The sequence below is a fragment of the Coturnix japonica genome, chromosome 2, assembly GCF_054131305.1.
Source record: "Coturnix japonica strain WE chromosome 2, WE-NBRP24, whole genome shotgun sequence".
Classification (NCBI taxonomy): Eukaryota; Metazoa; Chordata; class Aves; order Galliformes; family Phasianidae; genus Coturnix; species Coturnix japonica.
The window spans coordinates 97,793,259-97,807,923 of record NC_140664.1 but is presented as its reverse complement, the minus strand read 5'-3'; the positions used below and the strand labels follow the sequence as shown (position 1 = coordinate 97,807,923).

General features: G+C 39.8%; 1 protein-coding gene across 43 annotated transcripts in view; it reads left to right on the top strand.

The window, feature by feature from the left end:
* The window catches only part of ARPP21 (cAMP regulated phosphoprotein 21), a 177,431-nt gene that overhangs the window by 137,221 nt on the left and 25,545 nt on the right, over positions 1-14,665 (top strand). For all 43 annotated transcript variants that reach the window (XM_085538153.1, XM_085538170.1, XM_085538157.1 and 40 more), the window contains 2 exons: positions 827-1,090; positions 9,208-9,334. In XM_085538153.1, coding sequence (XP_085394279.1) covers positions 827-1,090; positions 9,208-9,334 — 391 coding nt within the window. The remainder of the gene's footprint in view (positions 1-826; positions 1,091-9,207; positions 9,335-14,665) is intronic.

Sequence of the window (14,665 nt, the reverse complement as noted above, 5' to 3'; positions counted from 1 at the left end):
TGTATATTTAAAAGTCTTGTAATCTGGGCACAAATTAAGCTGCATAGATTCATGTTTATAAATCTTTGACCTTCACGGAATAAACTTCAGAGCTGATTTTCAATGAATCTTTTTGCAAGACTGAGCAGATACTGTCTAGAATCGTTCTGTCATTACCAGCATCTAACAAGACCTAGGTCCATTGACTTAACATGGTATGTTCATCCTACCATAGACTTTTCTTCCCCTCTGCAGTCAAATAAAGCAATTGTTTCTTTTCAACACTGAATTAGAAGTCTTGAAATAAGAACCAAAGGCTTAGCTTTTTTACCTTCTCTATGTTTGCAACCTTGGATTGTCAAAATGGTCCAAAAAGGAAAAGATCTGCACCTGAATTCTACTGAATTCCTGTTGGGATCATTTTGAAACACAGGTGAAATTACCACTGTGTCTTTGGATGAGGAATATTGTGTTTGGTGAGAAAGTATTCATCATAAAGTTACTTTCATGCCCTTTTTATTGAAAATGTCATCTTCTGAACACTGTAAAGTTCACTGACATGTAGGAGGAAAAAAAGGACATGGGGAGGGTAAAAACCAAAATAATTGGCTTTTGTGTCAGGCCATGCCAACCACCTTGCAGCCTTTGTCAAAGCATTTATAGTCATTTTCATTTTAATTGCCACCATTTTTTTCTAGATATCTCTGCAAAGTTTGGCACTTGCTCAAGCTGAGCAACTCCTTTTCCCCTCATGTTCTGTTTGAACCTATTTTGTTTTGTTGATTTGCTTAAAAGCCTACTGCACACATCATGTCTACATCGTTTTCTACTGACTTTTGCCCCGCAGAGAGATGACATGACCACCCAGTTTAACCAGATGAGCTTAAGTCGTCAGTCATCTGGAGACAACCCCGAATCGCCTTCTGGTCCGGTCTACCCGTCACCCATTCTACAGCAGCCTGCCCAGCAGACGGGTTACATCATGGCTTCCCCAACTCAACAGCTTCCCCCAGGAGGCTTTACAGGTTCAGGTCCACCAGTGTCTCAGCAAGTGCTGCAGCCACCGCCACCACCCCAGGGCTTTGTGCAACAGCCACCACCACCTGCTCAGGTAGGCAGAACCTTTTTTTCTTCCTATTGCCAGTGTGGCATGTCACTGCCTGTTACTGCCCAGGTCTTGCCTTGCCTTGGTGCTCATTGTGAAATTAGAAAGACAATAGTAAAAATATTCTCCTTGGTTCTTGGTTTTTATTTTGACTTTTTTCCTGCCTTCGTAAAGGTTTAGCAGATTTTCAGGCAGCAGGAAATTTGCAAAGCCTCTTTCCAGGGTTGCAGCAATTTCTTCCTTATCCCCCAAGTATTTTCTGAACATATGTTTGAACTACAGGACACATCTGCAGATGAATGTGGAGGAGGAGGGTAAGTAAATATCCATAGTCCTTTTTCCCTGTATATATAAAGAGCAGCATACACACCAGCCCAGGTAGTCATTAATCATATTTAATTGACTCGAGCATGTGAGATGTCACAGATCAGTAATTTTTACTGTCTTCTTGAAGACTGATAATGTTTTTCTGTTCACTACCAAACATCTCTGCTTGTCTCCTGGGTACCTTTATAGAATATTGGAAGTGATTACTGTCAAGAAGTAAAATGCACAGATGACTTTCTGGCCTGTTATCAAGGCATGCACTTGAAAAAGCCAAATTTCTTATCCAATTATAGATACAGTTTTAAAGTAGAGTTTAAATCAAGTTATTAATGCTATATCTCCTGTTTTTTCTTTTATCTTATTGAAGAAAGTATTCAAAAAAAAGTTAAACCTCATTATTTATTTAGTGTAAAAGGAATTTAAATTCTAGTGTTTCTTTGCTTTTAACTTCCTACCAAAAATCCATCATTGTCTTCATTATTACAATTCCACGTTGCCATATTACTGAAGAATTTGTGCTGTTATAGTACTTTAAGTGGGCTAAAGATCTAGCGCCTCACTAATTAACAAAAGAAATGAAACAAAATACTGATGCTCACATCCCACAGAGGACTGTGGTATCCCTTGTATATGTGCTTAATAAACTCAACATCCATTTTTCTGAGAAAAGGCCTATGAAAAATAATATTTAGGAGCTCAAATTTAGGACAGTGCCTTTTTTCTTTCTTTTTTTTTTTCTTTTTTTTTTTTCTTTCTTTTTTTTTTTTTAATAGAAAAGACTGCTAGGAAAGGATTTCATTGTCAAATGAAGAATTCTGTTCTAAATTTCGAGATGAAAAGACGACCTGAAAAGCAGAATCCCCTAATGCATTCCTCACCCGGTCCCGTCCATGTTTTTATAGTTGAATATGCAGGGGCTGTCCAGCAGTCTTTCTTCATGTCTAACTCCCAGTGTCTTCAGTGCTTTTAAGCATCATTTAACCAAGCCTCACAACACTTCTGGTGGCGCACATCACTCGAGTGCCTCTGCGGCACTCATGGCACGTGTGGAACATCTTATTCTGGATGTCATCTCCAAGCAAGTGGAAGAAAAGAAGGTTATCAGGAGTAGCAACATGGATTCACCAAGGGGAAATTGTGCTTAACCAACCTGGTAGCCCCCTGTGATGTCATGACCACCTGAGTAAATGAGGAGAAAGCAGTGGATGTGGTCTACCTTGATGTCAGCAAGGCTTTTAACGCTGTCTCCCATAACATATTTGTAGGTAAGCTTAGGCAGTGTGGGATAGATGAGTGGGCAGTGAGGTAGCTTGAGAACTAGCTGACTGTCTGAGCTCAGAAGGTTATGGTCAGTGGTGCAGACTGTGTTTGGAGGCCTGAAGATAGTGGTGTTCTTCAGGGTTTGGTACTGGATCTGTTCTGGTTCAACATCATCAACAGCCTGGATGAAGGTGTAGAGCCCACCCTCATTACATTTGCTGATGATATGAAGCTGGGAGGAGTGGCTGATGCACCAGAATGCGATTCATTGAGACCTGGGCAGGCTGGAGAGTTGGGCAGAGAGAAACCTGATGGACAAGTGTCGGGTCTTATACCCGGGGAGGAATAACCGCATGCATCAGTACAGGTTAGGGACTGACCTGCTGGAAGGAAGCTCTATGGAGAAGGATCTAGGTGTCGTGGTGGACAACAGAGGATGACCATGAGTCAGCAGTGTGCACTTGTGGACAAGAAGGCCTGTGGTATCCTGGGGTGCATTAAAAAGAATGTGGGCAGCAGTTCAAGGAAGGTTTTCCTCCCTCTCTACTCTCTGTACCCTGGTGAGGCTACACCTGAAATACTGAGTCCAGTTCTGGCCTCCTCAGTTCAAGAACAACAGAGAGGGCTACAAAAATGGTGAGGGGTCTAAAGCACTTCCCTCACAAGGAAAGTCTGAGACCTGAGAGTGTTCATTGTGAAGAAAATAAGACTGACGGAGGTCTGATCAGTGTTTATATTTTCCTGAGCTTCCTTCACGGCCACATTCTGAGCACTGTCGTGAATTGGTCATTTGAGGCTGAGTGGTAAGACCTCACCTTGGTGATGGGTAAACTCGGTGCAGGATTTTTACCCAGACTGGTTTAGTGTCTCTTTGTGAAGCTGTATTCTCTCATTATTAATACTTGTTTTATTGTTAGTTGTGAGACAGAAACTCTCTGATAAAGATGTAAGAAGGAGGTGCCTTTTTATCTGTAGGCTGGTATAGGACCAATACTGTGCTAACAGTGTGTCTAGTGGCTGCTATCTCTGTCCATACCCCCGATGCAGTGCATACAGGAACTTTCCTCCTGCATCATAATACATTGGAGAGTTACTGAAGGCAAAATAAATATCTTCTGGGTTTGCAGCAGTTTTCATTATTTCCTCTAGAAATTATTCATCCCCACAGAGGGGTACAAAGGTGTGAATCTCAGAGCTGTCAGCTTCCTCTCTGTCTGTTGCATGTGCAAACCATTCATCTCCAAATTGTTATTGTACCAAAAAGTCCATCTTTTTCAGTCACCTGTGTGGAAGAAGGCATACAGAGGTGCCTGTGCTGCCTGTGCCTGTATATTGTAAAAGTACAGTGGTCTTGGTCTGCTGGGGAGGAAAGTAGGGCAGTAGCTTTTTTTCCATTAGAATACACAGATGGGAAATCCTGATGCAGAATATGGCATGGTGGTTTGGTTTGTGTACTACTCATAGCATGTGTAGGGCAAATGGGGGCTCTCTCTAACAGAAAGATAAGCAAAGCCTTGGGAAATAGTTCCTCCATTGCAAGTGCCCTTACCAGCCTTACCAGTTCAGTTTGCTGGGCAAAGCAGCTACACCACATTGCCCTTCCCCACTCTCAGCACAGCTTGACTGTGGCACTGGCTTCCCCCCAGTCTGAATCCCTTATTACTTTTTTGGGCTTAGATGCAACACTAGGCTGGTTTCAGATGCCAAGTCAGGTCATCTGAGAGAGTCTTTAAAACAAAAAGAGTAATAGAGGTAGTAATGCATGCAAACATTGTGATGCATTAATCAATGCAAAGCAATCAATGTAAAAGCACTTTTATATCTTGAATGTTTCTTTTGGATTTATACCAGTAAAAAGGAGGCTTGACTCTAATGGCTAATTAGTTCCCATAAACGCATTGCTCATAAGGTTCTAGTGGATTGGCTGCAGAGCCTTCTGAGCTGTCAGAAAATGAGAGCAACAAAAAAATTTGGGTAGAAGTGCTGTGAGTGTGAGCGTTTCCTTTGTGAGCTGAAAGGAGAAGCTGGAAAAGCTCTCCAAGCCTACAAACCCAAAGGTACTGTTTTTTATTATTAGCTTTTGTATCAAAGTTCAAATAAATACGGCTGTACAGCGGCACTCTGAGATTCCGCATCAAAGCAGAAGCAGGCTTGACTTTGGAAGAGCTTGCCTAAGAAGTGATGAGAGGACCCCTTATACATCTTATGCTGCATCTTTCCTTCCAGCTGTTCTTCAGTTTAACAACCAAGTCATGATTTAATAACCTGAAAATAGCAATCTGTCTTTGTTCAGCCAGCTGGCAAAAAAACCCTTAGTCTGTGTTTGCTGAAAGAGACTTTTAGCAGCAAATTCCTATTTGCTTTCTGTATCACAAATAGCAATCATCTTCACTTTCTCAATTTTCTCCTCTGTCTGATGATTCTTCTGTAGCACTTAGGGGCTCAAGCACTTCCAATAAGGGCCCACATTACTTTTTCAGGAGCGTTCTGTCATTGGTACTTGTCATTGCTCAACATTTGCTTCTTCTTGTTTTTGACTCTGCAAATAAAGAGATGGGAAAAAGTATAAATGCTATGATCATGACTAGGCATGCACTCATTTAAGTTACTTCCACCTCTATCTCTTTGGGAAAATGATCTCCAAAAGTGAGGTAGTACGACTTCTTGGAGAGGCTGGGAGAAGTAATACAGGTTGAAGGATTTTTCACCTGAATTAATTTTGTCATCATTAATTTGAGATGGCTCTTCTCAGAGTCCCACCTCCTAGAGACTCTGTAGCTACCATAAGGCAAAGTCTTTGTTCATAGCATGGCTCCTTTAGGAGACATGAAAAAAGGTTGGGAGTCAATTTGAAGGCAGAATTCCTACGTGTGGATGGGTCTTAATGATCTGATACAGATGTATTGGTGGAAATGCCTGCAGGTGTTGCACACAGGCCATTATTTTTTGCTACTATTCTTGCAGCTATTGTGGAGGGAAGAGATAAATGCTTAATGAAAGACACAGCCCAGTCAGTAACTATACAGGAAAGAAATGCTTCAAGACATTATTGTGGTTTCTGTTGTCTTTTCTCCAATTTTAGGTAATCATAACAGCCATTAGCAGTAGTGTCAGCATCACTAATCATCTGGGTGAAGGAGTTAATAAAAACCTAATTGAATATCAGCAATGCCTGTGAGTTGGCAGAGTCAAACTGTGATTCAGTAGGGGGAGATAAGCTAGGAAAGTAAAAGTCAGTCCAAAAGAAGTGTGGAATTGTATTCCTACAACAAAAAAATAGACAAATGTACCTAATAATTTAAAGGAAGCTTTTAGAGAATAGTCTGAGAGACCTAGGCTAACAAAGGGCTTTTGAACTGTATGTGTGTTGAACAAAGCAGAAAGCCAGTGCTGTGTTGAGTCACTGCCCATTACACAGAGACACAGCATAATGAAAGGAGAAAAAATGATGGCAGTTCATGCCATGGGTGTCTTTGAAGCAATGTGCCCAGTCCTGTTGCAAATTAAGTTAAATAGAAAACAGTAAACAGGGATGTTTATAAATGGTGAGCATCTAAACAGAGAGGGGATTCACCTTCAGAGTAAGAATATCTCCTATGGAAATGATCACTTGTCAAATATCTTAAGAGTAATTATTACAGAGTGGGGATTTTTTTTTTACCACATTAACAGTTAAGACAATGGAGTAAAGTCTTTAGGCTAAAACAGACAGCATCTTCTTAGATTATGGTCTCAGGTGTGTGAGCTTTTTTAGGATAACTATGTAGCTGTATTGACCTACTTGTTAGGGTAGTCAAAACTTTTCAGTTCTGTAAATGATATATGCTAAACTTGCTAAAATACATTATACTTGATAAAGGTTCTGGTTTAGACTGTGTATTCACATGGGAAAAATTCAAGAATAAGTTTACTTTTCAGTAGGCTTCAACAGAAATGTTATGTATTTATTTGGAAAGAAAATAAGCAAGATGCTAGTGATGCTGATATAATGAAAAACTGTAAAATTCAGGAGCGTCTGGACAGTATAAGCAGTATTTACTTCCAGTCCCTCTGATTTCACTGTTCACTAATGTAATATCTAAAAGAACAAATAACTTGTCTTGACTGCTGAGGTATCGATGTACACAAGATAAATGAAAATGGATCCTTTCAGACCCTTCAGAAGCTGAAGACCTATTATATTCATGTTTGTATTTTACACCAAGCCATTCTTTTAATGCCTGATCTCTTCTTTTCAGCTTGTGTGTGATTACTAGCAAATTCACCCATCAATCTTTATAAATTAAATGATTTTTTACCCAGTACTCCTACCACTAACGTTTTTCAGGGTGATAGATTACACTCCGATAAGCTTCTAAATGGAGTGTATAACAAATGTATTAGATTTCAGTGAACTGAGAAGATGAGAGAAAACCTTCTGACTAATTCTTTTAATGTGTGATTAAAAAATAGTAATTCCAAATACACTCAGGGTTTCAGTGTAAGTACAGGTTTTGTACATGTTCAACTGTAGAGCTCATTTCAAAACTTACACTGTTTAGGCTGTATTATAAAGCTTGTACCTACAGCCTCTTTCCATGGAGACAATTCGTACACACTTGCATACTCCCTCTGTTTCAAGGCAGGACCAACTGTTTTCAGTGACTTTACAAAGCTTGAGTTGTCTCACCTTTTTTAACTCTGCTATTCCTGTGTCTTGCTGAGAGCCTCCCAGTTTCCACAGTGCAATACAATGGCATGATCCCTTATTTACACTGCTTTGATGTTCCCTAAATTTACTTTCCTAATACCTTGTGGCTTTTCTTTGCAGAGAAACGAATTAATTCTACTTTTTGCCCATTTCACAAGGCGTTTTGCTTTTGTTACTTTACCCCCCAAGAAAACATATCACTCAAGGGTAGGCTGTAGCCATCCGTTGTCACCTGGTGTTGTCTGGAAGAGGGATAGCTTACAATGTTTTGCAGTCAAAACATCTGTCTTCTTTGTCTGTGTTAGAATCTTGCTGGTATCATTTAGAAGAGAAGAAGAAAAGCAAAAAAGCTACGTGATTTCCATTGATTCAAGAGAAAAATAATAATTCTTGAAAAATGAACGGGAATTCAACTTCTTGATTGATGGGTGATATTAATTCTCAGTCTGTCTGGGGGTTTTAACTTCACCAGCATCATCTAGTCCAGTTGCATTTATCCCAATACTTCTTCCACTGCAGCTGTTGATTAGTGTTTTACTTGCCCAATTAGCCATCCATATCCTCTTCTCAGCTTTTAGGCGTCCTTTCTTTGTACAAAATTATGCACTTACCTTTACTTTGCTAATATTTTCCTTTAAGGATAATTAAATTGTTCAGTTGGAACCATTTGAATTTCAAGTTTTATGGATAATCAGTTGTTCAACTCTTCCAGAGCCAGAGTCATTCCTTCCGTGGAAATAAAAGTGGCAAAAGTAGTTCTAAGATTTGTATGAAAAAAACAAAAAAGCATTTTGTATGATTTTGTGGAAGTGTCTGAGAAGGATAAATACTGCATGGTTTATAAAGAAATGCTGATAGATGTGGTAGAAGTCATGAGGGAAGCATCACTGAAGCCCGCCTCCCACTACGGTTTGGTACCATAAGCTCTTGAACTTTGCTACCTGCAGAATCAACTGCAGCTGAAAATGAAAAATCCTGAATGCCTTGAACTTGGCAGGGGTCAGATGAAAACTGTTTAGCTCAGATGTCTCAGTAATGGTGCTATAGCTTGTATAGAAAAAATCTTCAGCTCCAGTCACCCTCAGACTTCATGTTCAGCTACATGATGAGGTGATGTAGTACATGTTGTTCTGGAATAATAATAGAAAAAAGAATCCCCCTTAGCAGAACTTGCTGGATCAATGCCTACCATTATCTCTCACAGGAAAACCACTATGACTGTTTTTGCACACCAAGTATGAGAGAAGCTTGAAAGAGAAATGTTGACATAAGGATGTAGCTAATAAAAGTAGGAGTTTAATAATAGTTCTGTACAAGTACCACAGGAATATGCATTCTATCTTTCCCACCACCTCACCAATATATTTTTACTCCAGGCCATCCTTTGCCTCAAAATGACCATGTCCTCCAGCATCCACTTTGTGATTTAATATGCTGTCTCTGTGTATTATGTTGATATGGATGGTGTCACTTGCATTCTTTTTTCTGCAGCGTTTGATATTTTACAGCAATTTCTTTAGTTTGTGTATAGTTTTTTGCAGGTGCATCACGTATTTTGGTCTCCTCTCACTGCCACTTTCTTTCCATCTCTTCCTTTAAGCACCTGAGAGCAAACTGTGTAGCAGCCCTTTTCCTAGAAGAGCTGGAAGCAACCAGCAGTGCTTAAAGAGATGTGATGCAAGTCTATCCACTTGGTTACAGTTATTGCTGACATATTTTCTTTAACTCATGCTCTTCTTCCTTTTTTTTTTTTTGTTGTTTTTTTTTGTTTGTTTTGTAAATCTAAAAAAAAACCAAAGAGATTCAGAGATTAAGTTCTGTTGTCTATATTTCTCTCTCCCTGCAGATGCCAGTGTATTATTACCCATCTGGTCAGTACCCTACCTCAACAACTCAGCAGTACAGACCCATTGCCTCAGTTCCGTACAATGCACAGCGGAGTCAACAAATCCCACAGACTGCACAGCAAGCAGGTATTTACGTCTATTTTATCATCTACTCACAGTGCCTTTTGCTGATGAAACTAATTGGCTGTGTTTTAATTGTGAATTGAAAAATAGTGGAGAAGGTTGGTTGCTGTTTTCTTTGAAAATATGTTGAAAATTGAGAAACTCTGCTTGGAGACACTGAGCAATAAAAGAACGGAGATTGCGTTCTCCACCACTGCTGTCCTGTATGCAGTGCCGTGTCCTTGGTGCTCTACATGGCAGGGGCACAGAGAGAACATGAACAATCACATTGCATCTTCAAGATACAGTATTACACTTCATCATGCAGACTCTGCAAAACATTTGTAAAATGACATGTTTTATCTCAGTGCCAAAGATCTGTAGCAGTGCATACTGGGTTGGTTCTGTGTTTGTCTTGCTTGTTCTCTACTGCTGTACTTGGACCTGGGGAGCAGTGAGGTGGTCCTTGAGGTTGGGGCCAGAGGGAGCAGTTCCACAGGAATGTCCGGCTGGAAGGGGGGCCGTTACACTGTAAGAGAGTGAGTAGCAGGTCTCACAGTGAACCGGTCTCTTTTCCTGCTGTGTCATGATGCTCCTGATGACACCAGAGTAAGAGAGACATAGGCAGAGATGGGTGGGTGCGTGCTGGGGAGTGCGGGGGTTATGCTTGTGAAAGAGTCCTTGCATTTCAAATGAATAAACAGCTCTTCTCACTTTGGAGGTTTTTGTTTAAGTCATCAGTTGTCTGTTTCTTTAGTGCAAACCTTCATTCACATAATGTCTCTAACATTAACCCCAAGGAGGTGGTGCTGTTTCCAGGTAGGGTTTGCAATTACAAATGTGCTGGGTAGGGTAAAGCATCCATCCATCTGTCTGGGTTTGACAGAAACTCCTCTGAATGGCATTGCAGGTTCCCTGCAAAGGCATTGGTAGGAAAGCCTTTTAAAATGCAAGTCAAGAACCCAGACACAAGATGCGAACAAGACTTATAGGGTCATCCAGCCTGTCACCGTGTCTTTGTAATGTGACTGCTGGCAATTTTGTTCGTGTTCTTTCAGCTGCTCAGGGAAACAAAAGACACAGCTATAACTAAGCAACTGATTACTCTTTTTTTTTTCCTCTTCTTTTTTAAGCTGTTCTATGCTTTAATAAAAATGGTGTTGTTTTGGATGGTAATTGTGGTGGCTAGCAGTGTCTGCTTTCCTAACTTCCTATTTCTACATTCCTGAGAAAGAAAGAGGTGAGATATTGCACGAAGGTCATCTGTTTCTTGTAGCTTCTCATGCCTGGCGGTCTGGCACCATATTTATTATCTCAATATAGTGGATCTTTGAACCCAAATACAAATCAACTTAAAAGACATCTGGCTTTGCTGTTTTATTATAAAAGCATATTTATCAGTTTAATGCTGCATCTGTAGCATAGTTGGGCTTATGGTAAATGAAGTGCAAAGAAGATGGTCTGAAACACTTAAGTGACGTTCTGGAGGCAATTCAGCTATTTGATCTTGAGGTTGTCATAATTTTAAAGATATATTGGAGGACTGTAGCCATTACATCTGAGTACAGACAGCACAGAGATGCAAATACAAATTTTGTTTCTGTTTACCACATCATTTTCTGTGGATGTTTGGATAACATGAGTCAAGGAGACTCTGTAAAATCTCTGGCGCTTTAGTCTTTTTCTGCTATTCACTCTTTCAGCTGCCTGCTCACTTGGAAACATTATTCTTATCTCGTTTCAAAATGAAAACATTTTGACTACGGTTTAGACTCCCTGCTGTGGCAATTGCAAGTGTTTAGCTCTTCTCAAATCTTGAGACTTGACTGGGAACAAAGTCCTCAAGCTGCTTCATCCCTTTGGGTTCAGATACATCCTTCCAGATAATCCTTGTCTGAGAATGTGACAGGCATTCCAGGAGGCAGCTTGAAGGTTCCTACTGATCTTTTCCCTAAGATATGATTCAAAGATTAAATCATTAGGGTAGGCTCCTGAGCTGGGTCACTTTGTATGTGCCCCAGGACATACAAGTGTATGTTACCCACCTTGTGCCATAAAGATGTGGCTGCTGTGGGGTCCAGCACTGCCCTGTGCCTTCAAAGAAAAGGAACTACAGTGCCTACAGCCAAGTGAATTCCATCCTGTATTTATGGTGTTTTGTTTAGTTTTGTAAATCTTTTCTCCCTCTTTTCTTCTGTTCCTACACACATAACTTGAAATTTTGACTGGAATCTGTGAAATTACTGAGTATCTGTAGAAATAGTTTTAGCTGAGCCAATACAGATTGTGTTACCAATTTTGTAATGTCAGAAATTACTTCTGAGGCAGGGACTAGAGAGCATCAGGAGCATTTTAGGTCTGTTTAGGTGGTGACATTCATGGTCGTAGTTGATCAATGAAAGGATATGGAGTGATCACTGAAATTTCAGTGATAAAGTGTCCAAGGATGGACACCTGCATACTGCAGATAACTTGTGGCAAGCCACTGACTGTTATGAGCCTTCAGAAGAAACATCATGTCCTCTCAGCTTTCATCTGTCAGACCTGATAGAAAGTAGACACTGAGCTCAGAAAGTTGCTCTGAGGGTTATTTGAGGAAAACTGACAGGGTAATCACACCATTTTTTTCCTTCAGAAACCAGGCTGGGAAAACAAGAAAAGAAAAGAAAAACACTTCTAAACCTTCCTAGAAATGTGTACTTGATTGGAAAATTGCAATCACAGACTGAGTATTTTAGACCATCATTTCCCTACCGTGCTTCAGAAAAGCAGGGAGCTTGTGCCGGAGGTGACTAGGGGTGGCAAAATGGAGACATGACAGAGAACAGAATTGGTGAAACAGAGCACGAGTAGAAGGTACATGAGGATGGGAATGAGGCAAACAAAAAGCTGATTTCAGGAATGACTTCTGTGAAAAGCTCTCATTGCTTGTGGCTTCAGTGCAGGTAGGCCTGCCCAAAGCCAGGCTGGCGGCCTGGGCCTACCAGTTGCTCACACGGAAGTATCAGCCTAGAAAAATGCTTTATTATAAATAAAGTTTGCCTTCTTGGAGGGGCTTTTGGAAGCTTTCAAAGCATATTAATGACTTTTATAGCAAGCAGATGTAGTACAGTGTCAGTGCAGCATCTGTAGTGGCTAAGGGTGTCTGCATTCTCTCATGGTTCTGGAAGCAGAGCAATATTAAGTTAAAATGGCTCCAAGGCAGAAAAAAAGATGAGCTCACCTAATATTAGATTAGAGGTCTGACAGCAATAAATTATTTGGAAAGAAGGATGAGAGCTTCTTATTTACTTCTTTTTCTTTTTTTTAAAGCACAGGCTTGCATGAGAAGTGACACAATTCCTAGCAGAAGCATGTTGTCCATGAAGGTTTTGGCTTTTACATTTGTTTCCATTCAGGACCCAGACAAAATATGTGGTATTTGATGTTTCGGTAGTGTATTGCATGAACAGAATTGCTTTTCCACTTGGATACATGCCATTATTACTGTTCTTCGTTGTGCAGCTTCTGCACTATTCTGGTATCCAGTTCAGTGCATTGTGCAGTGATTCCATATCTTGTCACCGAGTCAAGACAGGATGCCACACCATAGTATGCACAGGACATGTAAGGTGCATTCTGTTCAGAAGACTGTTCTTAAAAGCACTGTGCTCCTTTTTTGCACAATGTGCATGGATCTTGCTGTTAGCGTGTTGGCATGTTCAATACTTTGCAATGCCCAGTTATGTAAAGGCAAAGAAGTAAATAATATTACTGTCTTCTCATCTAGCTGTACTCTGTAAATTGCGCCTCTAACATCATCAACTATTTCCTTGTTCAGCCAGTTACCTCTATGTTGGTAGTTTTGAGAGTGTTAAATCCTGGTTATTGTGGTTGAATAAAAATAGAGATGCATTGATGACAAGTCTGTAATGATTTGCATTTTACCATTGTAGAAGAAATCAGCAATGGGCTGTCTTATGTCCATGTGTCTGTATTTACTTTCATTACAGTAAGTGCTCTGCACTTAGAGGATTTTTCATCCTCTAAGTGCTTCATAAAGATGAGAGGGATAAGTACAGGAGTATTACTTTGGGATATATAACTGTTATTGCTGTTCACCAATGACCAGGCTGCAACAAATTATGTGATTTTTTTTCCTATTTTGATTCATTATTGTATGTCTGTCTCACATGTTCCAGATAATTTCAGAGCACTACATAAATTTTATGGATGCAATCGTGTTTAGATTCTTGTTTGGGCTATACAACTGAAAGGGAGTTAGCTTGGTTTCTCACACAGTTGTAAGGTGAAAACATGTGGCATGTGTTTTTCATTGGTAATGAAGATCTTCTACTAAGAAATTAAAGCTAGAGGTTTTAGCATTTGGTTGAAACATTTTTTTCAGCCAAAAGTTTACACTGTAATATATCCAGAGAAAATAAGATGTTTTTCAGCATAACTGGCTGGACTGCAGTTCCTTCAGTCAATATAGTGGTTTTAGGATTTCTGGTATCAACAGATGTTTCCTTTATGATGTGTTTCAGTGTCCAGATAGCACTGGCATGCTCAGATCTCATAGGAGATCTACACTTTGTCCTAAAAACAGAGCAGTTCATTATGTACAATTGCACCTTGGGCAAAAGGAAGATGTTGTGTGAGGAAAGGATGTGTCTGAACCCTACCCAGATGCAGAATCTCTTCTTAGTAAGTATGCATGGATATTGTGTCAACAGCAAGCATTTGTCACAGAGGACAATTAATATTTCCAATGAATGACTGTTAGTAGGCTTTACAGCTTCCAGTAAGAAAAAAGAGGTAATTGCATCTCTCATGTATTTCCAAAACAAATTTTAAGTAAAGACAAAATGTACCTTTAAAGAATCCATCAATTTGCTTAGCTACAAATCAGACTCAAATTGACAAAAACTGATTTTTTTTTGTTTAATTTAAACTTTCTGGTGTCAGTGTAGTTCAAGAGTGTTATGTTCAAGTCTCTTTCCAAAAGCATATGTCACTATAAACTGACACCGAGAAGGAAGAAAAGTAGAGGAAGGGTAATTTGCAGCACTAAAAAAAAATTGGTTGGTTATGATGGTCATTACAGAACCTTATACAGAAAGATTATGGCTTACTACCTTAATTAGCAGCCTGACAGGAGCTCATGGTCCATGACAGATTTGTTTGCATTATTCCACCAATAATTTCTGTGCTTGTATAAACATAAACAACTTCAAATTTTAAGTATCTAATTATCTAAAGAAGTTGTTTTTCCAACAGTAATTGCTTACCGCACTACCGGAAGAGATTTGTACTGAAGGTGTCCATCTGTATTGAATAACCAGAATTGCAAATGCTCTATTTTTTCAGCAGATA